General features: G+C 52.8%; 1 protein-coding gene across 6 annotated transcripts; it reads right to left on the reverse strand.

The window, feature by feature from the left end:
* Tjap1 (tight junction associated protein 1) lies at positions 1–25,863 on the reverse strand. 6 transcript variants are annotated; one of them, XM_029531448.1, is made up of 12 exons: positions 25,796–25,849; positions 25,189–25,282; positions 14,355–14,484; positions 7,245–7,339; positions 6,013–6,138; positions 4,481–4,509; positions 3,552–3,713; positions 3,275–3,341; positions 3,026–3,055; positions 2,254–2,361; positions 2,096–2,179; positions 26–1,645 (listed from the first exon to the last, which is right to left on the reverse strand). In XM_029531448.1, the coding sequence occupies exons 5-12, from the start codon at positions 6,109–6,111 to the stop codon at positions 575–577; spliced, it is 1,650 nt and encodes a 549-aa protein (XP_029387308.1). In that variant the 5' UTR covers positions 6,112–6,138; positions 7,245–7,339; positions 14,355–14,484; positions 25,189–25,282; positions 25,796–25,849; the 3' UTR covers positions 26–574. The 6 variants fall into 6 exon arrangements, with proteins under 6 accessions (XP_021073562.1, XP_029387308.1, XP_029387310.1 ...); XM_029531450.1 differs by lacking the exon at positions 14,355–14,484 and adding an exon at positions 23,057–23,100; XM_029531451.1 differs by lacking the exon at positions 14,355–14,484 and adding an exon at positions 23,050–23,100.
* Positions 25,864–26,089: the final 226 nt, after the last annotated feature.

The raw sequence follows: 26,089 nt of genomic DNA on the forward strand, positions 1-26,089 counted from the left end.
GGGAAGGAGAAAGGCAAGTTAAGCCTTACCTATAAAATAAGTTTTATTTGATTTGAAAATAGTCATTATTGTGTGAAAACTTCCCAAATCTGGGAGTAACAGTCTAGAGCCAAGGCTAAGAGGGTGGGGGTGGGGGAGCGGAAGTCATGCCCTCCCTCTGGAAGGGGGAGCCCTGAGTTAGTCCACCCTTATCTCTGGGGGCCAGCTGAGCAGGCCTAAGAGCAGCCCACGCAGAGGCAGCGGGATAGATGTGAGCAGCACCCACGACACCCTCCCCTACCAACCAGAGCTCTGAGTGTGAAAGGTGATGGAAAACTGCTAAGCCATGGTAACAGCGGGCTGACTGAATGGTGGGAAGAGCTTGGGGGCTCAAATGACTTGTTACCCTTGGAGAATAAATATTCCAAAGGAAAAGGGCAAAAACAAAAACAAAAACGATGAGGGCAAGCCGGCACCGGTTACTGCAAACGCAGCTCCATGGGCTGATGTGGGCCCCACTGGCCGAGCTGCACAGGTCTGTAGGGAGAGTCTGGGTCCTCTGCAGTCCTGAGGTGGTGGCAGAAGGCAGGCAGGTCTAGCTGAGCACAGTGCCCTGCTCCTGCGCCTGCGTCAGGCTGTCCTTGCGGTGCAGATGGTGTACTCCCATTCTCTTGGGGCTGCGCTGGGGGCGGCTGGAACTGGGGAGAGGCCAGGCCCTGCTATCAACGTGAGAAGGGCTAGGTGCCTCCTCGGTGCCCTCATTATCGGGCAGCAGGCTCTGGCGCTCTTCCTCCGGGCTGACAGGCAGGTTCAGCATTTCCTCTTCCTCGTCTTGAGGAAAGCCGGAGTCAGGTTCCGCTGGCGGCACAAGGCCACGCTCACGGTGCGGGGAAGGCGGTGGGGCTGTGGAGTGGCCCGGGGAGAAATGCAGCTGTAGCTCGGACAGCGAGTCTCGTCCAAAGGCCGTGCGCTGGCCCACGGCAGCAGGGGGCGGGGTGCGGTCCACAAAGGCGCGCTGCCAGCTGGCCAGCAGGTCCTCCTCGGAGCTGGCCGAGCTCGCTGGGGCACTCGGTGCCGAGGGAGCTGGACTGGGCTGGTGATGGGGCGACCCTTGGGCAGAGGCAGGACTGCTAGGCACCGGGCTGCGGTGGGCCCGCTCACTGCCGTCCTCCACCAGGCTCAGGGAGATGGCCTGCCGGGTGGCATAGGTACAGTTGGGGAGGGGGCTGTTCCGAGGGATTCGGATCTTGTCCTCAGAGAACTCGATTACCTTCCTACCAGGGTACAATGGGTGTGGTGGGGATGGGGTAGGGTAGGGACTCAACTTGTCGAAGGCTGGCAGGGGAAGCTCCTCCTCTGGGGAGCCCCCTGCAGTACTCACTGAGCGACACTCCCCATTGGGGCTGCCCGGGGCAGGGGGGCTGGCTGGGTCCCCCCCACTCATGTCCACATGCACGAACACGTCCTCAGCCAAGGGACGTCCAGCACTGCCGGACTGGGCTGAATTGAGCAGGAGAGACTCGGGTTTCTCCAACACCCGGGCAATGACCGAGGTAGGCACCACAGCCCCCGGGGCCAGGCTGGAAGAAGAGCTGGGGCTGGGGCTGGGCACCTCCTGCCCACTGCGCAGATGTTTCCGAACCATGTCCTGTAGCTCACAGGGTAGCTAAGAGAAGAGAAGGGAGCAAGACATGAAGGAGCCCCACTAAGGATAGCTTGACCCACAGCAAAAGCGCTGGCTGGGCACCTGGCCAGTCAATCCTGTACACTCAGCTCATAAGCGCCTCCGCTACCTCACCTCCGAGAGAAAAGCAAATGGTAGGGATAAACTAGCATGGAGCTAACAAGCTCCACAGCAGCCCTGGCGACAGAGGCTTTGCCCTGAGAGGAGAGGTCAGGTGGGTTTAACACCCAAGGCTGGCAAGAGCTCCGTCACCCCTCCTTCCCACACTGCCTCCTCAGACTGAAGAGCTCCAGCCAGACACTAGCTAGCAATGGTCCTCAGCAGCACCCGGGACCTCCAGGGGGACAAAGGGAAGGACGAGTGGAAAGGGGCATCAGAGGAAGCTAGACAGAGTCCTAAAGCGGTGGGACAGTGCCAGCAGGCATGACTCACGTCAGCAAGCTTGTGGTTCCGGAAGTGGGACTTATTGCACTTGAGAAGCTGCACGGCCAGGTTGCAGTCCAGCCGGTACCGCTCCTGAAGACACATAGCGGTTAGAGCCCAGCCCGCCCCAGGCCAGGGGACAAGTCAGGCTGAGGAGGGCAACGTACATTGAGCTCTTCCAGTTTATTGATGGTGTTCCTGGCATCCAGTAGCTTGTTGGTCAGCTCCACAATCTCCCAGTCCAGCGTCTTCCTGTCCATCTCAGCCTTCTTGATCTGAGGCACAGACTCAGGTAAGCCCAGCCCAGCCCCAGCCAGCCCCGTCTCCTTCCACCACCTCCTAGCCAGAGACACAAGGCCACAGGTGCTAGGGCAGCCAAGGCGGACAGAGCAGACAAGTGACGACAGACAGAAGGACACTCGGCATCTCCCCTGCTCTGCAGGCTGCCCATGGGAGGGACCTGAGGCCGTGGAGCCCAGCACAGAGGCAGTCTAAGGACCACCCATCCTCTAAGGGAGCCCGAGGGACTCGAGGCACCGGGGCAAGGCGCAGCCACCTAGAGGCGGTATTATAGCCAGGCCGAGCCTGTGCGAGCGGCTGTCTCCAGGGTCAGGCTAAGAGTAGGGTGCCCACGACATTAGCTGGCTGGGCAGGGAAGAGCTGCAGATGGAAAGCAGACCTGATCTTCCGGTCTCGTAACGTGTTCCCATAGCCTGGGCTTGCTGCCACCACAGCGAGGTCTGCTGAGGGCTATCACTCAGTGCCTCTGCCGGAGGGAGCCATGAGCAGAAGCTCAGCTCTAGCCCTTTCCCAGGAGGGAGGCACTCTGGGTCACAGTGACAGGAAAAGAGAGGGTGTGTTCAAGGGGCAGAGGGAAATAGCCAGGGTCCCCACAATCCCTGACATGGACCAGGGAAAACACACAAACTCAGACGCAACTGCGAAAATCCAGCTGTGGCTAAGAGAGGCCTGAGAGGAGGGTGCAGCGGCAGCGGTGGCAGCACGAGGGGGACGGAGAGAGAAGAGAGACAGTGTGAGCATTAGGGCTGTCCCGCCTGGCGCAGCACACCGCGCCCTCCCCACCACTGCCCGGCCTCCCTCTCTTCCCCAAAGCCCCAGGGTGAGTGGCATCCCCGAAAGTCCTAGCCCACGCCATGCTGTGGCCGCACCGCCCTCCCAGCACAGTACCAGTGCGTGCAGCTTGTCCTCCAGCTCCTGGTTGGTCCGCTGGGATGCTGTGTAGCTGTTCTGCAGCCTATACAAGCCAACAAGGCCGAGAAAGGCAGAGCCCTGGTTAAGTCCTGTCCTTCAGGCCCCACCAACCCTCCTCCACACGGAGTCTAGGCACTTCCCCCCCTTCCCAGGTCTGGGTTACTAAATAAAGCCAGGTGGGATCTGAGGCTCTTCAGCTATGAACAGGGAGGTGCTCCCACGGATGGGAGACGTTTGGCCCCTTGTCCTGCACCTGCGGAATTTATCCTTAAACTTGTCCAGCTCCTCACGGCTCTGTCCTAACTCCAGTTCCAGGCAGTCTTGTCCTATTTCCAGCTCCCGCTCCAAGGCCTCGGTGCGTCTGGTTGCTGAGGCCAGACGTCTGCGAAGTTCTTCATTCTCCTGCTGCAGAAGTCTGGGGGGGTGAGGGTGGGAGACCATCAAAACCAGCTAACCCTAGGGTAGCAGACAAGAGTGAGAAAGGAGCGGACAGGCAAGTGGGTCCCTTTAGCCTCAGTCTAGGTAAGGAGACACATGTACAGGCCCTCTGGCCTCGAGAACAGTCTAGGACGAAGACACCATGCTGTGGAAGCCGAGCGTGTGATGCACAATAGTCCAGGTGGCCCCTCCCCAGCACAGAAACGCACTGGGTCAGAATCAAAGGCGATGGCCAGTGGGCACTAAGCCCTGCAGCTCCTGTCCCCTCACAATCGGCCTTCTCCATTATTAATCTCTTGGGGATCCAGGCCAGCACTGCTGTCCTCCGGGAGGCCTCACATGCCAGACAGAAAGGGCATGCAGACGCTGGCACAGGAGGGTCACTGTTTTCTGGAGCCAGCAGCTGGGAGAGGACTCTGTAAGGGAGGGCCCTCAGTTCATGGAGCAAACAAAACCCTTTCCCCAGGCCTGAGCCCTAAAGAGCCCCCACCCGAAGCTTTACCTCTTCTGACCATGAGGGGTTCGTGGGATGCTGTGACTACACAAAACTCATAAACTCAGTTAAAAGAAACACTGTCCTGCAAATTGTTTGGTTCTTGAGCAAGAGTCACTGCAAGTCACAGCATCCTGCCACAGTGTTAGGAGTTGGAAGGCCAGATGTGAAGAGGAGCCTGGGAGTCCCCAGAGCCCAGCAGGGAGTGAAAAGGGCACGGCACAGTCCAGGGACAGGCAGCCAATACTCACTTCATCCGCTCTGCGTCAGTCAGGGATTCCTGGACAAAAAAAGAGGGAAAGCCTGGGACTCGGCTCCAGAGCACTGACCTCCTGGTTGGCTCAAAGCCTTGGAAAAGGCCACCTCACAGAAAGTGACAGGCCCTCCAGAGATGGATGAAATCTAGAAACGTGGTAAGCTTACAGTACCCTTTCCCCTTCAACCAGAAAATTCTAGAACCTCTTCCAACATCTACCCTTAATCCTAAAGCCGTCTTCAAAGGGCACCAGGTACCCATGTCACCTATCCCCCAGGATAAAGCAACTCAGCTGTCTGCTAAGCTCCTTACAAGCACGGCACAGATTTTCCAAGGAAGTGAGGAAGTCAAGCCAAACTGAAAGTTCCAAGTTTTTTTTGTTTTTTTGTTTTTTTTGAGACAGGGTTTCTCTGTGTAGCCCTGGCTGTCCTGGAACTCACTCTGTAGACCAGGCTGGCCTCGAACTCAGAAATCCACCTGCCTCTGCCTCCCAAGTGCTGGGATTAAAGGCGTGTGCCACCACGCCCGGCAAGTTCCAAGTTTTGACGGAGGCCTCTGAGGAGCTCGGAGACTGAGGAGCCAACCTGAATGGTTGGAGGGCCTCTGGGGAACAAGATGCTAAGGGGCTTTGTGGATAGTGAGTGAGTGCTTGTTCTCAGACAGTCTAGGCTGAATTCAAACCCACCAAGTAACTAAAGGTGACCTGAACTCCTCATCATCCTGCCTCCATCTTCCAATATAACTTTGTACCACCAAACCATTTTGTGTCTTGTGTTGATCCCCTGCCCCAATTTTCCTAAGCTCCTGCAATGGCAATGTACCGAAGTCAGAGCCCAGCCACCCAGAGCCGCCCAAGCCATGCATGAGGGACACACAGACGATGACTTTGAATGTCTAGCACAGGTCATGAAGAAGCTCGGAGGCAAAGGGCTCAGATCAGGGGCACCAGAGCCTGAGCACTGGCCCTGACCCCACTCAACAATACATAGTGACAGCCCCACCTCAGGGAGCCTCTGGTCCCTCACTAATAAACCTGATCCTCAACAGCTGAGCCCACTCTTGCATCAGGAGGGGTCGGCACTAGGAACAAGCTGATTAACCGCCCAGTCTTGAGACCCAAGCTAGAGTCTAGCAGTGGCCCACAGGCCTCCTGAGAGCAAAGCTAAATAAAGGCAAGCTGGCAGAAGGGCACAACAGAGACGTGCGGCTGCGGTGGGCAACAGTGAGAGCACTGACTCCTCAGAGGTCAAAGCTGGACACCTTTCCTCCACCAGCACCTGCGACTGGCCACGGACACTCCAATGGGCTGGCTGGCTGTGACAGTTCTGTTGAGCTGCAAAGACTAAGGTCCCTGACATGTGAGCACATACAGAACCCCCCACCCGCCACCAGCATGACTACAGCTCTATCACCAATTGAGTCTCTCGCCTTAACCTACGCCCAGCACCTCAGGCCTGAGAGGCCAGCTGACAGACCCCTTCTGGGGCCTGCTTCTGCCAGCCAGGGCCAGACCCCAGTCCTGCTGACCTCTTGCTCGAGCCGGGACACGGGAATCTCCAGGCGCAGCTCTCGGTGCTCTGGAGGCGCCTTACGGTAAGGTTTCTTAGCAGGGGCAGCACTGCTCATCCTGGAAGGTATGGGCTCGTCTACCTGCTGAGAGAAGCCAGGGAGAGACAGGCTCAAAGATGTAGTCTAGAGCCTCGGAAGGGTCACTGAGATGGCTCGGTGGGTAAGGCACTTCCTACTCCTGACCACCTTGGGAACAGATCCCACATTCGGAGACAACTGAACCCCACCGGCCATCCCTTTCTCTACAGTGGCACTATGGCACATGCAACCTGTGCCGACCCACTCCCTCATGCCGAAAATAAACTAACAGGAGATGTTCTAAAGTGTCTCTGGCTTGAGAATTCAAAGATGACCAGGGATGTGCACTGGTCCCACAGGCAGATGGACCTGAGCTACTGCTGGGTCATTAGAGGGCCGTGCTCTGGTGAATCAGGCCGAATGGATCAGGGGAATGCTGGGGATAAGGGCTAGAATCCAATGGAAACAGACAGGCGAGACAGGCAGGCTCCCAGGCCTGGGCCCCGGAGGAGCAGACTTGGCTCTAAGAGGTGCAGAGAGCATCACAGCAGCCCACACTGTCCCTGTAGACAGAGAGCTGCACGGCATCCATCTTCCTCAAGTAGGTGAGGGTGTAAGAAGCAGCAGTTCCTAGGCTGCTGGGAAGACCCCATCGGTCCACAAGGGCACTGCCACATTAGGCCGGCAGAGTGAACCTCTGGAAGCTCCAGGACTGGTCTACAGTGAGCCTCAGGCCAATCCTACACACTGGAACTCTGCTCAACAAACAAACAAACAAACAAACAAACAGAGAGACACTGCCAGTGTCAGGCAGTTGCAATCTAAAGCACTGGGAAGGCAGAGGCAAGAGGTCCTAACTTTGATGCCAGCCTGGGCTACATAGTGAGCCTGTCTAAAACAAAAGCAGTGCTTAGCACTAGGCAATGTTAAGTTCAGGTTTGCCTTCCATAAACTGTGAACAAATCTTCTAAGTGTGGGGATCCTGACCCAGCCCAGGCTCCTGGATAAGGGTCTCCAAGCTTGAGAGTGCTCTCCGGACACTGCCAACAAAGCCAAGCCCCTTTGGCCACACCTCCTTCCTGTGCTGGCTCCCACTGGAAGAGAGCACCTATATGGCTGCTCCCCTTCCAGCTTCCCAGAAGAGAACACATGCAGGCCTCATTGGGACATACCGTCTGTTCGCTGGCAGCTCTCTCTGTTCTGCTCTCGAGTCAGCCTTCGGCTCTCCACATCCCACGGCCCCTCTACTTCCTCTGGCCAAGAGCTCCTGAAACCAGAGAAGGGGAGAAAGTGGAAACCCGGTGTCAGCTGCCCGCCTGTCCAGTCTGGAACCTGAGGGCTCCCAGAAAACAGTAAGCAGAGACCACAGCACACAGTGGGGAGACCACGGCACACAGTGGGTTTTAGGAGAAAGCGGCAGAGGTAGGAAGATCAATAGTCTGATAGTAGCTTGCTTTACAAAGTGAAACCTACTCAAAAAGGAAACCAGCTAGCGTGACGAGCCCCTGGCTTCCCCTAACAACGCCTGCGTGTTTATGTATGCACAGTGTACGCTGCCTCCGCTCAGCACAGACCCTGCTCTGGAATAGGCCGGTACTGTTCTTATTCCCATCGCCTATGTCCTGTTCACCCCCTAGGCTTCTCAGAGTCTACAGAAAGCTGGGAAACTTGGGGAATGCAGATTACAAACGAGACTACAAAGGGCCTAGGCACAGGAACAAGATGACGATGGTCCTGCCGAGTGCCCCTAGCAATGACTCTAAAGGAACCCAGAGACCATCTCTGTGAACCACGGTGTACGATTAACTTGCCAATGAGCAAAGGTAGACCCAAGAAAGAAAACCCGAGCCTCAGCAATACAGAGCAGTGATCATCAACCAGGGCGAGTCTACCCCCTTCTTCTCCCAGGGACACCTGGCAAATTTCTAGAGACAGTTTTAACCTTCACAATCCGCGGACGGGGAGGTACTACCGGTGAGTCAAAGTCAGAATATCGACTGATCCTACCATACACAGGCCAGCCACCGTACTAGAGGTGGCGAGGCAAAGGTCACCAGCGCTGAGGCCAAGAACTGCTAGTATATAAACCGTAACTGTGGGGGCTGGCAAGATGGCTCAGTGGGTAGCGATGCTTGTTGCAAAGCCTGATGACCCAAGTTTGATCTCTGACCTCCATAAGCACACTGTGGTTAAGTAAGTACCGACACGTATGCTCAAAGAAACGCAAGAGAAAACATTTAAACCTAAGCTTGGGGAGCTGAGGCCCAAGGCTGCTCCAGCATCCCGAAGCACCTGGGTAACGTGCTTCCCCCCTGCCAAAGCCTGCTCCACACCACTGCCAATGGCTGGGCCAAGTGACCTGCCAAGTCCCCTCAGCTTCCAGGATTGAGAAGCACCTGTAATGAGCTATGCTGCCACATGGGGGCAGCAGCCGCCAGTGATCAGTGGAAACAGTAACCCTAGGTGGCTTTCTGAGCAATTTAAAAAAATAAAAATAAAATAAAAAACCTCTTCCTACCCCCATCAACCCAAACAGAGAACAGAGCTGGGGGCTGAAGGCGGCCTTACGGGCTAGAGCATGTGTTCCTACTGTTGGGACATGCCCTGGCCATGACTCCTGTCACATTCCAGCAGGCCTGGGGCAGCAGGGTGGGAGCAGAGGAGGGCGGGGGAAGCAGGTTCCTAAGGTTCCTGGCCTGGATTTGGGGGAGAGCTTGGTGTAGTGAAGCACCAGTGAGCCGCCAGCCTCCGCCCCTTTGACAGGAGGCAGAACGTGTCCCCACAGGGCACAAGCAGCATGCTGTCAGGCTGACTCCCCGCACAGGAATCTGGGAGGGCCAGAAAGGACACCACATTCCTGGGGTAAGAGAGAACAAACAGCATACAACCACAGGGGCTGTCCTCCAGAGGGCCTCGCCAGCCCGAGTAGGTGCTCAACCTGGAGGAGGGATCTAAGCACAGAGACTCCTGTGGCCTGAGGGAGGGGACCTAGAAAAGTCCCAGCGCAGTGTAGGTTAACCAGGGCCTAACATTCGAAGGTGTGTATGTGTGGGTGTGTATGCCTGGGAAACCAGGTAGGACCAAGGCCGTGGACTAAAGAGGAGCCAGGCAGAGCTTCTAGAAACTGATGGGAGCTTCTAGGAGCTGGCCTTCTCCCCACAAGGGCCAGCTCTCCATGGCACGTGTCTGTCCCCAAAGGCAGAGGAAGCCTTCACTCAGCGGCGCGGCTCCCGGGGTGCTTTTACCTCCGTAGCCTGTTTTACCTACCTATCCCGACGCCTGCCACGGCTCGCACTTTCTTCTAGGGACCAGGGCACTTGTGACAACAGTGGGCAGGCAGGGCAGACATGCCTCACTGAGGTGCCATATCCTATAGCTTGCCCTGCAACCATGAGTACATTTTTTCTCCTGAGGCTAGCAGCAATCACACAGATGTCTGGGTTGGGGGATGGTGTGGGTGTGGCCACGACACAGAGAGCCTATGAGACTCTAAGGATGGAGGTGGGGTGAAAGGTTACTTCTAATAGTGTCACAAGGAGAGAAACATTCCTGACTAGAGAAGCAGGGGTGATCCACTGGGAACCTACTGGGTTCCCCAACCCCACGCCTCGAGGCAGATCTGTACCACTCCCTGTCCCAGGTCCATGAATATCAGGGCATGTTGGGGCACCTGAGCCTCTGCTTCCATTTCCACATCTACTGACTTCCCTGGATCCTGCCTGAGGGACAGCACTAGACAAACTATGGGCCTGGCATCACTACCCTGGACTGAAGAACAAGGAGTATCTGGACTTGGTGGTCCCCAAGCTGGGAGAGGATAACACGGTGAGTTAGAAGGCACCAGAGCACTTACACCAGGAGCCTCAGCTCCCAGCTGCAGCCTTGACTGAGCACAACTCTACCTAAAGGTTTTCCAGCGTTCAGCCCTGGGCTGAGAAGGGTCCCCGGGGCCATCGAGAGCAAGCCACAGCCAAGGTCAGCCTCGGGGCCTCTATTTGCCAAGAAGATTCTCTGAGGAATGAACAGGGCACCTCCCTGGGCGTCAGGACCGGGTGACTCAGGATGGGGGCTACAGCTTGTTTGCTAGGTCCGTACTAAAGGAGCTGTGCCCAAGCAGAACCCTTGGCTGACCCAACAGTGGGAGACACCCAAATACCCTGAAGCAAGAGGAGGGGCTCTCTTCCCCCACCCCAGCTGACCCTGTCCCCTTCCTCTGCCACAGAGCATTCTTTCCTCACTATTCAAAATCAGTTCAGAGGAGACTACCTCATATCTGCTGAGGAGGAGGGTGATAGCGCTTACTAATTGCCATGTTGCAATCTGCCAGTCAATGTGGCCGCCTGTTGCCACCTGCCCTGTATTAAATACCTTCTCCCTGATTACAGCCCATGGGGCATGATTAGCTGCCTTCAGAGAACAAAGTCTACTTTCATTAGAAATGGGACTCAGCACGCAAAGGACCTGCACTGGGAACCACTGAGCAGCTGAGCAGAGTACTGACACAGGGCACCTGACCGGAAGCAGCCTACCAAATGTCAGCCCGAGATGGGACTCACATCTGTCCCCTTTTCTGGGTGGGTACGACCAGGGGCTTCCACTGATGCCAGAGGCCACTGTTGCTGGAGACAGTGGGACGAGAAACCGCTTCAGATCCTCAACTCAAACTTCTACCCTTGTTCTAGCAAATATCCCCTAAGGCCCAGCAAGGTCAAGGGGCAGAGGAAGGAGTCAGAGATGACCATCCTTCACACACTCACACTCACACAGACACACTTACTCACACACACACACTCACACATGCACACACACACACTCTCATACATACTGACAAACACAGATACACTCTCTCTCTCTCACACACACACACACACACTCTCTCTCTCTCTCTCTCACACACACACACACACACACACACACACACACACACACACACACACACAGAAGCCCAAGCCTGGAATGCTCTGTTCCCGGCTGCCTAAGGCCCAGCAAGGTCAAGGGGCAGAAGAGGAAGAGTCAGAGATGACCATCCTTCACACACACACTCTCTCTCACACACACACACACACACAAACTCACACACACACACTCTCTCTCACACACACACACACACTCACAGACTCTCTCTCTCTCACACACACTCTCTCTCACACACACACAAACTCACATACACTCTCTCTCTCACACACACACACACTCACAGACTCACACACTCTCTCTCTCTCTCTCTCTCTCTCTCACACACACACACACACACACACACACACACACACACACAGAGCAGAGGGAGCAGGACAGAGTCCTCCATAGATGCTGCTCTCTGCCCTTTGCCTGCCAGCCTTGCCCCAGCAGAAGCCTCCTCCGGCTCCTCAGGTGCTGCACTGTCAGTGTGAACACGCTCACTGACCCAGAGCAGCAGCCTACCCAATGAGACTATCTCCCTACCACCCACATCACAGACTCCTCCTTTAGTAAAGGGTATCATTAATTGATTGTAAAACCCATTGAAATCATCTGCTCACAGCTGCCGATGAACTAAGTTAGTGAGGGTCCTTGAAGGGTCAATTAACCTTCTGGATCAGGGTAGGGCCACACTACACCACTTCAGAATGGTTCCGAGAAGTTGGTAATCGCTGCTGCTTTCTAGGTGAAAGGAAAATTGATCCCTACTTTAGAAGACGGCTGAGCTCTGTATACAGCCTTAATTCCTGGACCTAGCAGGATATAAATAGGTAATAAACGCATGTCCTTCTCAAAGCCCCCATCAGCCCAATCACAGCGTCCTGATCACACAGGACAAGGACCTCTCCGTGGCTTTCCTGAGCCTTGGAGACCCAATGTCTGACATCTGCAACCCCGGGAAGTTGCCCATCCCAGAAGTAGACACCATGCTTGCCGTGCGAGCCTGGATGGTTCTGCAGCTTCTGAAATCTAGGCTCTGCCTCCAGTGAGAGCGCCCAAACACATACCACGTGCTGCGAGGGGCAAGCCTATGGCCCAAAGATCCACCAGAACAGCCCTAAGAACTGCCCATGAAGATCCCACCTCGCCACACTACAGCACAGCCCCACCCTGCCTGCTCGGAAGAGAGCTGTCCTTAACACAATACATGATCCCACCAAAAGCTGGATTTAGCCTTCTCCAGTGCCCCCCTACCCCCTCTCGTTTGCTCAGTCCCTAGTTTCCGGCATGCAGCTGTCCCCGAGGTACATGAGCAAAGCCCTCAGCAATCCTGGGCGCGTGGCAGGCAGGCAGGCAGCCAGCAGCTCACAGGGTGGGTCCTGGGCAAAGGTGCTGCTCTGGGCTAATGAGTGCCGTAGACGACGCCAGTCTATGCCCAGACCAGCCCCGCTGCCCCTCCAATAGCTATTCATGCCCGTGGGCAAGCACAACCTCACCCTCTTGGGTTCAGCTGCCTGCAGCTCTGAGCTGGCCCCCTGCCGACACTAAGCTGAACACACTGACTCTGAAGGCCAAAAGGGGGAGACTCATTCTAAGCCGAGTAGTCATGCGCTCAGAGCTAGTGCTGGGGACCAGAGTAGTCAGGCGCTCAGAGCTAGTGCTGGGGACCACGAGAGCTCACCTGGCTCCCCACCTGAACAAACAGACTGTCTGTCAGGCCTCATCCAGCAAACACGTGACAAGAACAAAGGAGTAAAAGACTGCTGACAGAGAGCCAAGTGAACCAAACCCTCGCGGGGCCCAAAGTCCCCCAACCCATACCTGCCCTTGCCACTGGACGCTGTGCCCTCTCCTAAGGGGAGAAGTAAAGCCGTGGCCAGCGCTCCTCTTGGCTTTCCAGTCAGAGTGGAGGCCAACCCCGTCCAGCTTGCTCACTCCCTACTCCATTTCCTCAGCACCCTGAAGTACCTATGCCCCTCATACCCACACGCCCTTCCCACACTGCAGCCTCGACCGTCTTCTCCCTCTCAGCCACCAGGAAGAGAATCTGCCGGGAGGGCTCACCTCCCGAGCCTGGAGACAGTTTGTGTAGAGCTACCCACTGGACTGCCGGGAGAGCAGGGCAACTGGTCTGGAGACTGTCAGGCATCCCGTCTCTGTCCCAAGCATGAATGATGGTGCCTAGGGGAGCAGCTCTTCAAGCCGGGCCACACTCACCAATCACCCACCAAAGCCAGGCCCTGGCCTGTCTAGCTGAGACGCCCTTCCCGATTCTCGGCTAAAGTCCGCCTGACGCTCCATGTGGACAAGGAAGGGACCAAGCTCCACCTCAGAGCGAGGGTGACTGGGAACTGCATCATCACACACAGCCCTGAACCTGACCAAGAAGTCTCCAGAGACAGGCCAAGGGAAGCTGCAATCTCCCAACCAAGAGTGAATAATGGGGGACCGGCCACACTCGCCCTCTGGGGTGTTCTCCGAGGCAGAGACGTGGATACCGTGATAGCTGAGGGAGTCCCCAGTTCATACTGCCAACAGCACAGAACAGAACAGAGCCAGCAGTCAATTCAGGTTTATAGGATACTGAGGTGTCCAGTGTGAAAGAGAGGGAGAGGCAGGAGTCCTGGAGTGGGCGTCTTTCTTCTTCTGCCCATCAAGGGTGCGGCTGTTTGAATGAGACTGGCCTGCATTTGAATGCTTGGTCCCCAGTTGGTGGAACTATTTGGGAAGTATAAGGTGGTGTGGCCTTGTCCACTACCGGGTGGGCTTTGTGGTTTCAAGTGACTCTCACCATTCCTAGAGTCTGTCACTCCCCGTCTCCCTCCGCTGAGCTCTCCGCTGGCCTTTCACTCCACAGTCATAGACTCCAACCCTGAGACAATAGCCTCAACCAAATGCTTTCTTCCCGAGTTGGCTTGGTCATGGTGTTTTACACAGCAACAGAAAGGAACAAAAAGCCGGGCAGTGGTGGCGCATGCCTTTAATCCCAGCACTCAGGAGTCAGAGGCAGGTGGATTTCTGAGTTCGAGGCCAGCCTGGTCTACAGAGTGAGTTCCAGGACAGCCAGGACTACACAGAAAAATCCTGTCCTGTCTCAAAAAACCAAAAAGAAAGAAAGAAAGAGAGAGAGAGAGAGAGAGAGAGAGAGAGAGAGAGAGAAAGAAAGAAAGAAAGAAAGAAAGAAAGAAAGAAAGAAAGAAAGAAAGAAAGAAAGAAAGAAAAGGAACAAAGACCAAGGAAGTATATGTATCTCCACATGAGGGAAAGATGAAAGGAAGGGGACCCAGAAAGCAGACGCGGCAAGCCTAAGCGGAGGAGGCAGTCAGTCTGGAAGACACTGCGGGCAGCCCCCTAGTGCAGGTTAGCGAGCAGGTCAGACTCACAGGGTTAGTGTCTTCTCCCCAGCCAGCCAGCTTTCCTGGTTAGTGGTGTTAGCAACAGACTCATGGCAGATGCCCTCCAGGTACTCCATAAAAACAGACAGCTTGGTGTGTGAGCAGCTCAACTCCGGAGCTGCAAAGAGAGAGCACAGAAGACCAAACTGAAGGATGCCTCTGGCATATACTGTACTCTTTTGTGGGTGACAGACTTACTGTAGGACTCGCAAGGGCTTCCACGGTCTGAAGAAGACCGACACCCCACCTTGCCGACAGTGAGTCCAGCTTACTAACTCATACAGGCTCTCTGGCTGGTCAAAAGAAGGCAGCTATTGTGGAAGGCAGCTCCCTGTCTCCCTAATTCCCAACTGCAGGCTATACCAGGACTCTGAGCACTGGCTTATAAGAACCAGCCCCTGCCCCCAGATGCAGTTGCTACTCATCCAGGCCTATGCCAACAGAGTGCAGTCCACCCCTCACCCACCCCAGGCTCTGAGGGAAGAACGGTAAGAGACTGGAGTCAGAGGCTGGAGGAGAGCTGCATCAGAATACACAGTACAATGGGGCAGTGTGCGACCTAGCCCCAGAGCGGGGGCCACTCAAGGGAAGGGTGGCTCGCTGCCAGACAGATGGCCCCACAGAGCCCTCTGAGGACCCCACAGAGTGAGGATGACCAGCACAACACAGCTCCCCAGCCTCTTCCACCCTCTCAGAACCTAGTTCTAAGATACACCAAAAAATACCTTCCCAAAGCCTGCAGGGACATCCTGGGGAAAACAGTACTAAACACAACACTGGAGTCTAGAGATGTGTCCCCTGGGACAGCAGAACAGGAAACTCACTTCCAACACATCAGGAAAAGGCAGGGAGGTCCCTGGCCCTGCTTCTGAAGTGCCAGGCAGAGCAGTGACTGGAATGAAATGGGAAGTACAGTCTCCGTCCGCCCCGGGAAGAGGGGGTCTGGAATCACCCAGTGCCCAGCACACTGAAGCAGGAGGATGACAAGTTCAAGGCTAGCCTGCACAACTTAGACTCTGCTTCCAACTTTAAAAAAGGGAGATGGCCCAAGGTCAGAGTACTTGACAGCATGTGCAAGACCCTAGGTTTATTCCCCAGTGCGCACCACAAAAAGGCAAGTGCCAACAGGTTCCTGAATTGTCCACTAACTGAGACTCCCCATATTACCCTGACTACTGCCCCTGGGCTTCAAAGGCCAACCCCTGACTGTGGAGAAAGACAGCGGTCTCAACCAGTGGCTCCGAACCTTCCTGATGCTGCGACCCTTTAACATGGCTCCTCTTGGTGTGGTGACTCCATGAACACCAACCATAAAATTACTTCTGTTGCTACTTCATAAATGTAATTTGGTATCATTATGGGTTGTAATACAAATATCTGTGTTTTCCTACAGTGGAAGAAAGCCCTGTGAAAGGGTTGTTCAACTTGACAAAGGGGTCTTGACCCACAGGTTGGGAGCCACTGTTTAAGAAAGCTAAATCTTCCTAAAGGTCTTTTGACCTTTTCCTAGAGGAGGAAGAAACCCTGGTTACCAGCAGGTGGCCTTCAGACCCTTAACCTAAGAGCAACCAGTCAGCAACTGAATCAGCTTTGCTTTCAAAGGGTAGAATACTGGGGGTGGTGGTGAAGGCCTTTAGCCAGCACTCAGGAGGCAGAGGTGGCCAAATTTCTGTGAGCTGGAGGCCAGCAGGGTCTATACAGTGAGATCCAGGACAGCCAGGATCCAATCTAGCCAGGGCTGCACAGTGAGACTTTCATCTGGGAAGGTCTTACAGCACGCTCTCATGTGCTCTAATCCACTCAGGAAGGATGGGCCAATCACAGGGCAACCAGGGCTGCTGGGCACTTCCTCACTGGACCTAATGTTTGCCTCCAGTTAAGGACCTTGTTCCTATGTAGCCTCAGACTCAGAGCTTCCCTTCAGCAGAGGGGAGACAAGTTAACAGGGACTCAGTACGGCGCATACTTCGAGAGCACAGAGGACAAACAACTGGCTCAGGCAGGAATCTGTGGCCATACAGAGAACAGGGAGTCCTGTTCATCTGACTGCAGGCTCAGGCTAGGGTACCCTGCATACCGGTCAAGAGATTCTAACCGCTAAAACCAATTCCTTTGGTATTTGTTCAGAAGTGGTACCTACAGACCATCCCCATCAACTACAGTAGAAAAGAAACTGGAAGAATAGACGGTGACTCAGCCACCAGCCATTTCAGAAGAGGATCAGGGGTGAGCCTGTGGCACAAGACCAAAGCCCTAAGAACACAGGGGCCTGGAAGTCTGGCTTACTCAATAGCTGCACACATTCCTCTGGCTTCCCCTGACATTTTTCAGTCCCTAAGACACTTGGAAACATGAGTCCCCAAGCACTCTGTGCTGGCTGGCTTGTTAACATGACACAAGCTAGAGTAAACCAGAGGGACGCTAAATTAAGAAAATGCCTCCTCCATAAGACTGAGCTACAGGCAAGCCTGGAGGGCATTTTCTTACTTTGTGACTGATGTGGGAAGGGCCTAGGCTACTGTGGGTGGTCCCACCCCTGGGCTGGTTGTCTGTATAAGAAAGCAGGCTGAGCCAGGCAGTGGTGGTGCACGCCTTTAATCCCAGCACTCGGGAGGCAGAGGCAGGCGGATTTCTGAGTTCGAGGCCAGCCTGGTCTACAGAGTGAGTTCCAGGACAGCCAGGGCTACACAGAGAAACCCTGTCTCGGAAAACAAAACAAAACAAAACCAACAAAAAAAGAAAGCAGGCTGAGCGAGCCGTGAGGAGCAACCGAGTGAGTGGCACTCCTCTGTGAGCCTCTGAGCCTGCGCCAGCTCTTCCCTCCAGGTCCCTGGCCTGCTGGAGCTCTGGCCTCCTTTGATGATGAACAGTGATGTACAGAGGAAGTCGGATAACCCCTTCCTCCCCAGGCTGCTTTGCTCATGCGTCTCACCACAGCAGAGTAAACCTGAATACGACAAGCTCCATCCACTCACTCACTGTAGGCGACCCTCTTGTCTATTCAAAGCCCTAGGAACTACAATCCACCGTCCACCGATCACACCCAAGGTCACTCCCGACCTCCCCAGGACTGGGGAAGCAAGCGGCAGGCTCAGTGTAGAGTCCCTGCAGCCCAGGAGATGTGGGGCTGCAGTGCAATCCGATGTTCACAAGTTGCTCTGGGATGGCACTTTTCCTTCTCATGCTGGGATTCTCATTGTTGCTGCATCACAAGAAAGGAGTCACTCTCCATTTACCACGCTACTCAAAATGTTCCTGGCTTCTAGACAGAAATCAAGGGGCCTGAATCTTTTTTAAAAGCCTTTTCTTACCCATAGAGTCTCAAAACTAGGATTCAAGAAATAGATAAGGCCTGTTCTTCATATACCAAGCACATACATAATAAATAAATAAATCTTTAAAAAAAAAAAAAAGCTTAAAAAAAAAAAAAAAAAGACAAGAATCCTCCAGGTGAAGAAACTTGTCAAACTGCACAGCCCGCATAGTCATAATTTAAAACGAACCCACCTAGCTCCAAAAGCACTCTCCCCACAGCCCACAGCACTCCACCCGAAATATGGTCAACGGATTGCACTCCCCACAGACTGAGCACTGGAAAAGAGACTCCAACAACATTCTAGAGCCTTACAGGGAGGAGGAGAACAGGGAAGGCAGGTGAGGGCCAGGCATGTGTGGATGTCTACAATCCAGGTATTTAGGGAACAGAGGCTCAAGATGGCTCACTGTGGGCTACACAGCAAGACCCTGGTCTCATAGAAGTGTCAAAGAAGTTATTCCTAGCGGATGGAAACTCGTGGACTGGGTACAGTGTAAAGGCCACGAATGATGGCCCTAGGTGGGATCACGGAGCCATGAAGGGCTGGACACATGGAGCATGGTGGTTAACGGGCTGAGCTGGGTTTTTTTTTTTTTTTTTTCTTGCCAACTTTACACAAGCTCATGTCATCTGGGAAGAGGGAACCTCAATGAAGACAAAGCCTTCGTCAGACTGGTCTGCAGCCAAGTCTATGGGACCACTCTCTTGATTAATACATGACGCAGAAGGGCGCAGCCCACTGTAGATAGATAACAGACTGACCAAGCTATGGGAGTAAACCACAATACAAATGAATCCCTCCATGATCTCTGTATTGGTTGTTGCTCTGGCTTCCTTCAATGATGGACACTAACACTCAAGTTCAAGTGAAATGAACCCTCTCCTTCCCAAGTCACTGAGTCATAAGTGTTTTATCACAGCAACAGAAAACAAGCCAGGCAGGACAGCCAGAGCTACACAGAGAAACCCTGTCTCGGAAAACCAAAAAAGAAAAAAAAAAAGAAAAAAAGAAGACAAACCAGGACAAGGAGTAAGCGTAGGCCGGGGCCAGGATGCAACAGGGGAGAACACAGTATTTCTAAAGGCAGAGCCCCACTATATAGACCAGGCTGTTCTGGAACTCAAAGCACTGCCTTAGGACCCAAGACCTTGGATTCTTGGTTCACCATCGTGCTCAGCTAGGGCAGTGTTTACCAGGAAAACATGTTAAGAGCAGCATGGTAGATGAAAGCAGGAAGAGAACACCCGGATACTTCATTCATCCTACAGGTACCACAGCATTGTAAGTACCCACACTACCTCAAGTGCTGGAGATACAAAAGGCAATGCGACAAGTCCTTGTTCTCAGAACACTTACAGTCCTGGGAGAACCAGACAAAACAAAACAGGCAAATGCAGTATCTGCGTCAAGCACAGACAGAAGAGATCAAAGAGAGGCAGAGTCTTAAAAAAAAGAAAGAAAGAAAGAAAGAAAGAAAGAAAGAAAGAAAAGGGGGGGACATTTAAGACAAGATCTGAAGGACAAAAAAGGCTAAAGGGAGCAAGGAGAGAGATCCAGAAGTGCAGGCAAGCATCTGTGTGTGCAAAGGCCTAGAAGCTAAAAAGGATGCATCAAATCCAGATGTGTGGTAAAACACTCATCTGCCAGGAGCTGAGGCACAGGCCCTTAAACCCAACACCCAGAGGGCAGAGCTTCAGGTGAGGTAATGCTGCATAGGGAGGCTTTGCCTCAAAAAAGAAGGAGACAGAGACAGAGACAGAGAGAGAGAGAGAGACAGAGAGAGAGAGAGAGGAAGAAGGAGAAGGAGGAAGAGGAGGAAGAGGAGGAGGAGGAGGAGGAGGAGGGAGGAGAAGGAAGAAGCCAACGCCACCCTCTTCTGGTCTCTGTGGATCTGCACTCAAGTGTACATAACCACACGGAGACTTTTTTTTTTTTAAATCTTTAAAAACTGAAAGCCTAGCCAGATGAGACGAAGACTTGGTTTATCAAGAGGTTCTTCACATGTGCTAAGGAGGCAATACACGGATGAGATATGAACATAATACTCGAGTATGGGGGATTTCAAGAGAAAACTAATTTATAGATGGTAAGGCAGGACCAGCTCAAACCCTCCAGTGCTCGCCCTGCCATTCGGCTATTCAGTAAGCTGTAACCTGAACTCGGAGAGCTCACAGGTTTCTACAGCACTATGTGTTCTATTAGGAGAACGGGTCGCAGCACGCTTTGACGGCTGCACAAATCAAATCAAGGCAAGGTATATTACCCTGGGATGTGTGACTGCTAAGACAGAGGAGGAGAGAACAAGTCTGTCAGTGCCACAACAGAGTTCATTATGGGGCCAGACCAAAGTTCTCAGGGAAAAGTCCAGACCTGGGCCTCCAAGGCCCCTCAAATCCGTTTAGATAGCAGGCACATGCCTACTGGCAGGGCAAAGTCACTTACTGAAGAAAAGATGGGCCCTGCGGGTATGTTAAATAGGCAGGACATGACTCAGATGTAAGAGGTAAGTCTTAAGCACAGGGCAAAGGGAGCCAGTTAACCAAACCCAAAGCTGCCTCTGCCCTCAGGCTGCCCCAGCCTGGCACACAGGGGAAGATACTCACACCCTCCAGGGGGCCTTCACCAGGCAGCACAGCTTCAGGACAGAAACATCTGTTTTCCATTTTCACCAAGCGCTGAGAGAAGAAGCTATTTAAAATGTCACCTATTTTTTCTCTGCGTAGGTTGCTATTTTTAAAAGAATGATTACATACAGTTTATGAATTTAATACTGTGGCTACTTTATCTCCGCATGTCAGTGATCAAAATCAAACACCACCCTTAATTTATGTCTAAATTACACAAAGGAACACATTCCTTCTTTAAACTATGCTAGAGTGCAGGGCTGTTTTGAGATGTGGCCCTGGCTAGCCGGGGCTCCAAGGCCATCTTCATTTCTGTCTCTGGCCAGGGCTCCACTACCATGCCTGAGTCAGAGTGGATCCCAATGTCAGTCTGCTCACTCACAAAGGCCCAAGGTTGTATAAAGTACAGTCACTAAGCTGAGTTCTGGAAGGAGAGAGCTGGCCTGGCCAACTCCGACTTCCTCTGCCTGGTGAATTATTTCTAAGAGTAAACAGAAGGTAAGAGCTGAGCCCCAGAAAAGATTTCTGAACACCCAAAATCTGTCTCCCATGGGTGTGCACAGAACCAACAGGACAAGCAAACACGAACTGGGGGAGACGGTAAAACAATCGAGAGGTCTCTCCTACACATATCTAAATTAACTGCACATACGCCGTGCCCACGGTGCAGCCACTCTGGAAGCTGAGGCAAAGGGATCAACTTTAAAGCCCAGGAGGCACTGGGGATTCAGTTCGGTGGAGTACATGTCTAGCCTATGTGAAGGCCAAGGGTTCAGAACCACCTATCAATGAGCCCAGGAGGCTGTGGCCAGCTGGGCCACAAAAAAAGGTAACGTCACATAAATACCAATGTTTGAGTGGGGAGGGGCTAGAGAGGTTCTCTCAGCAGTTAAGAGTATGTACGTTCTTCCAGAGTTCAAGTCCCAGAACCCACAGCAAGTGGTTCACAACCATGTGTAACTCTAGTCCAGGATGATCGTACACCTCTACCTTCCAATTAAAAATAAAACAAAAAGTTTTAAAAACAGTAACAATGATAACTATTTTTTTAGTCAGGGTCTCACTATGTAGCCCCGGCTGGCCTGGAACTTGCTAAGTAGACCAGGCTGGCCTTGAACTCAGAGATCCTCCCGCCTCTGCCTCTTGAGTACTAGGAATAAAGGTGTGCACCACAAAGTCTGGCCCCAAATACTTTTTTTTTTTAACTTATTACATAAAAAAATAAAAATAAAAACAAAAACAGTTCAATCAATTGCTGAAACAAGGTACCCTGAGCTCACATCCTGCAGGGCTCTGCCACTTATTAACTGGGGATCCTTGAATAAATGACTCAACCACCGTACTTCATTTCTTTATCTATGAAATAGGACGATAAACAGCAGATCTTCTTCATAGAGCTGTTACCCAAAAAAGTAGCTACTGCATGCAGAGTGCTTCCGGAAGAGAAGGTCCTCAATATCCATCAGTATCACTGCTCGCCAGCAAAGACAAAACTTCCAGCCTCAGCAACCTGACATGGCCTCACGCAGCCTAACTTAGACAACCCTGCTATCAAAAGGCGGCACTGCATCTCTGTAGCATCAGGCTAGCAGGCCACCGGTACAAATCCTCCATCGATCACAGGGATCGATCCGACGAGCATAACAGTATTTCATCGGGCGTGAGGGAGAGCTGAAGCACATTCAGGAACCTTTACAACACATACTTACTACCCCCACTGAGCAATGAGAAACCGAGGTGCACAGAACTATGCAATTAAGAAAGATCACACAGCCGGGTGTGGTGGCGCACGCCTTTAATCCCAGCACTCGGGAGGCAGAGGCAGGCAGATTTCTGAGTTCAAGGCCAGTCTGGTCTACAGAGTGAGTTCCAGGACAGCCAGGGCTACACAAAGAAACCCTGTCTGGAAAAACCAAAAAAAGAAAAAAAAAAAGAAAGAAAGAAAGATCACACAGCCACAGTTGGGATCCAACTAGCAAGCTAGCTCTGTCAGTTTTTGTTCTTTTGTTTTTGAAACAGGTTCCAAGTAGCCTAGGCTAGCCTCAAATACGTTATGTAACTTGAGGACAATCCCAACTCCTGATCCTTCTGCCTCCATGATCGAATGCTAAAGTTACTAGTGTATACCGGCTCAATTCTCTTAGCTGCTCAACACACTGCTCTTTCCCCCTCCCCCCCCTTCTTTTCTCAGAAACAGGGTCTATGTAGACAAGGCTGGCCTCAAACTCTTAATCCTCTTTCCTCAGCCTCCAGCATGCTAGAACTGAAGGTGTGTGCTACCATGCCTGGCTATGACACAATTCTAACTGATTACAATTCCCAAGGAACCATACACAAATCCTCTTCAGGGAAAAAAAGGGGTTCCCAAGCTTCTAGAAAGGACTGAAGCTAAATCCCCTCAGTTCTTCGGGCCCCTGGGCACACTGCAGCTAGACTGGTGGCTCTGACTTAAGGCCTCTGCCTGGAGTGAATGTTTGGTGGTAGGAATATGCACGCAGTGAACAAGACATGATTAGTGAGAGCGTCTTGACAAAGCCAGACCTCCTGATCCAATCATCACACGCATGCAGGCCCCAAAATACACTTTAATAAGAAAGCTGATTCCATGCGGCCACAGTGCTGCACCCCACAGACTCAGCTACTTGAGATGCTGATGTACAAGGATCACGTGAGCCCCGGAGTCTGAGGTTAGCCCAGGCAATACAGCAAGACTGCCTCAAAGAAGAAAAGAGAAAAACAAACCAAAAACCTCACAAGTTGGCCACAGTCACTTATGTCTGTAATCCCAGGAACCTGGAGGAAGACACATCAGGAAAACAGTGGCCATAAGGCTGGGCAATGGTGGTGCACGCCTTTAATCCCAGCACTTGGGAGGCAGAAGCAGGCAGATTTCTGAGTTCGAGGCCAGCCTGGTCTACAGAGTGAATTCTAGGACAGCCAGGGCTACACAGAGAAACCCTGTCTCGGAAAACCAAAAACAACAACAACAACAACAAAAAAAAAAGAGCGGCCATAAGTTCAAGACCAGCATGAGTTTTATAGTGGGTTCGAGGCTAGACTGGATCAGAGTGAAACTGTCCTTTTTAAAAACAAACAGACAAACAAACAAAAAACCTAATTTGGGGCTGGAGAGAAGACTCAGCAATTAAGAGCGTTACTGCAGCCCGGCATGGTCGCATACGCCTTTAATCCCAGGACTTGGGACAGAGGCAGGTGGATTTCTGAGTTCGAGGCCAGCCTGGTCTACAGAGTGAGGTCCAGGACAGCCAGGGCTACACGGAGAGACCCTGTCTGGAAAACCCAGAGTGTTTACTGCTCTTGCAGAACCTGGATTCAGTTCCCAGCACCCACATGGCAGTTCTCAGCTGCCTGAAAACCCAGGGGATCTAAAGCCCCCTTTCTGAGAGCTCCTGAAAACACATGGTGCACATACATACTTAGGCACACACAAACCCATGAGAAACGGCTTAGCAGTTAGTTAAGGGCACTGGCTGGTCTTCTAGAAGTGGAATCAATTCCCAGTGCCTACATAGCACCTTATCACCATCTGGAGCTCCAGTTCCAAGGGACAGGATACCTCTTCTGGCCTTCATGGGCACTCGGCACACATCTGGTATACAAATATATCTGCAGCCAAAACACTCATAAACATAAAATAAAAATACTTTAATTACAATATTTAAAGTAAACTAAGCTAGGCATTGTGTGTCCATGAGTTCAATGCCAGCCTGAAAGTCCTAGGCCAGCCAGAGCTACACAGTAAGACCCTGACTCAAAAAACAGTAACAAACAAAACAAATCAAAACAAAAAACCCACTAACAACAACAACAAAAACTCAAATGTCAGAGGCCGGCTCACAACTCTATCTGCCCCGGGGCAGCAACATAGTGAAGACTCTCTTAATACTCTCAGCCTTCAGCCCTCCTCAGGGAAAACCAGGCTCCCTCTGAGCACAGAGATTGCCTTTTCTTTTTTAAAATGAGATGTTAAAGCACATAGAAAAGATGAAGAGAAAGTTAACCAAAAAAGGGCAAGTTCCATAATTTTTCCTATCTCTATCTCACCGATCCAGCTGCAAATTGACATTTTTTTATCGGGGATTGTCAAGGATAAAGAGTGTTCACAACTTCCCACAGGTCACACTGACCCCTGCCCATGGAAGCTCATGTGAGTTTCTTCCTATTCCCATGCTGCTCTTCCCTCACCTGAGACACAGCTCCCCCAGTCCACAACCAAGGACCACCAAGGACCTCTTCTTACCAAAAAAAAAAAAAAAAAAAGCCAAAGCAGATGTGCACCAGGAGTGAATTTGGGAGCTGCTCACAGAAATGACCTAAACGTCAGTGAACCCCATCAGAAAGTTGATTGTGACTCCCCATCGTCTTGTCACCCACCAAAGGTCTATTTCCAGGCAGAATGGCACACTGACGACATAAGGGGGAAATGGAAGAGGACATGGTACACAAATAGGGAGCTGCTTTGTGACAAGAATCCATCAGAATACTTTCAGCTCCCTCTGCATAGTGAGTTTCAGACCAGGAAGAGCTACCCAGCGAGACCCTATCTCAGAAAGCAATAAACAAAACAAGTAAGAAAGAAAGACTATTTTTAGTGGACCCTCTACTTGCCCAGAGTTGTTTATACAGCTGAAGGCAAGCAACAGTCAACTCTACACCAGCTCCCACAAAGGTAGCCAGCAGTTTAACCAAAACACCAACTAAGGATCGCAGTCCAAAAAAAAAAAAAAAAAAAAACCACCAAAAACCAAATTCTGTAGAAGCGCAAGCAAACTTCTCGGATTAAACTGATTGACCAAATCCATGGATGCTCTCTCCCAGGGAGACGATCGCTCAACACCCTGCCTCTGCAAACCATCTTACCCGCTCTGGGGTTGGGCTGGGGCAAGTTGCTACCTCTTCTTTCCAAGCAGGCAACGGGATTTCTTCCAGTCCCTGGGGCCCTCGGGTCTTCAAGCTGAATGAAATTGGGGCGGATGTTGCTAGAGGAGCTATGGGTAAGGCTGATCTAAGCCTGGAGGAGGGTCACACGACTGGCTTCGGTCCCCTCCTGGGGGAGACCCGCCCGGCACGCTCCGCATCTCACGCCTACCCCTTCCCCTCCCGCCTGCCTGGGGGAGTCAGGCCTCTGCCCCGCGCTCCAGGCTTCCTTTTCTCGGCCAGAAGTAACTTTTTCGATCCGTGAGCGACGGCTCCTCCAGAATCCGAACCACACCTATCCCTGGGTACCCCCCGCCCCATCTCCTCCCCTAGGGCTGCCACCAAATTCCAGGCTCCCTCCCTCCGCCCCCATCGGCTCTTTTTTTTTTTTTTTTCTCCTTTCCGCCTCCAACCCTCCTCCATCCTGGAATCCTCGTTCTCCACCTCGGAGCTGTTCCCTCCCTCCATCCCTACTCCATGCCAGAGTCCCGCAATCCCCCCCTCAACTCTCGCCACCCAGCGCGACTACTCCAAAAATCCCACAACAAACTTTCCGCCGGGGCCCTCGCCTTCAGGCAGCCATCTTGCCGCGGGGCAGGCCGGGTAGGGGCCTGGACCGCGGGAATCCCCACGCACGGGGCGCCGTGCGTCATCGGGGGGGCGGGCCTGGGGGCGGGGCCTCGGGGTAAAGCGTTAGGACTCCCGGTGATGCTGGGAAAGTGGGAATCTCCTCCTGGCAACGCCTTGCCGACCTGGCGAGGGAAAGAAGGAAGTCGGTGTCGGGAGTAGGACTCAACCGTGAGAAAGGGGGAAAGGCTGGTTCTGTGGGAAAACTAGGGAACAA

This window comes from Mus pahari, chromosome 18, assembly GCF_900095145.1.
Source record: "Mus pahari chromosome 18, PAHARI_EIJ_v1.1, whole genome shotgun sequence".
NCBI classification, from domain to species: Eukaryota; Metazoa; Chordata; class Mammalia; order Rodentia; family Muridae; genus Mus; species Mus pahari.

Bases quoted from the DNA above. Each gene is read 5' to 3' on its own strand.
- Tjap1 (XM_029531449.1), bottom strand. From the start codon at position 6,111: ATGAGCAGTGCTGCCCCTGCTAAGAAACCTTACCGTAAGGCGCCTCCA. The intron at 4,510-6,012 runs GTCAGCAGGACT...TTTTTTGTCCAG, and splicing joins TGTCCCGGCTCGAGCAAGAG to GAATCCCTGACTGACGCAGA. The intron at 2,180-2,253 runs GTACGTTGCCCT...ATGTGTCTTCAG, and splicing joins ATAAACTGGAAGAGCTCAAT to GAGCGGTACCGGCTGGACTG.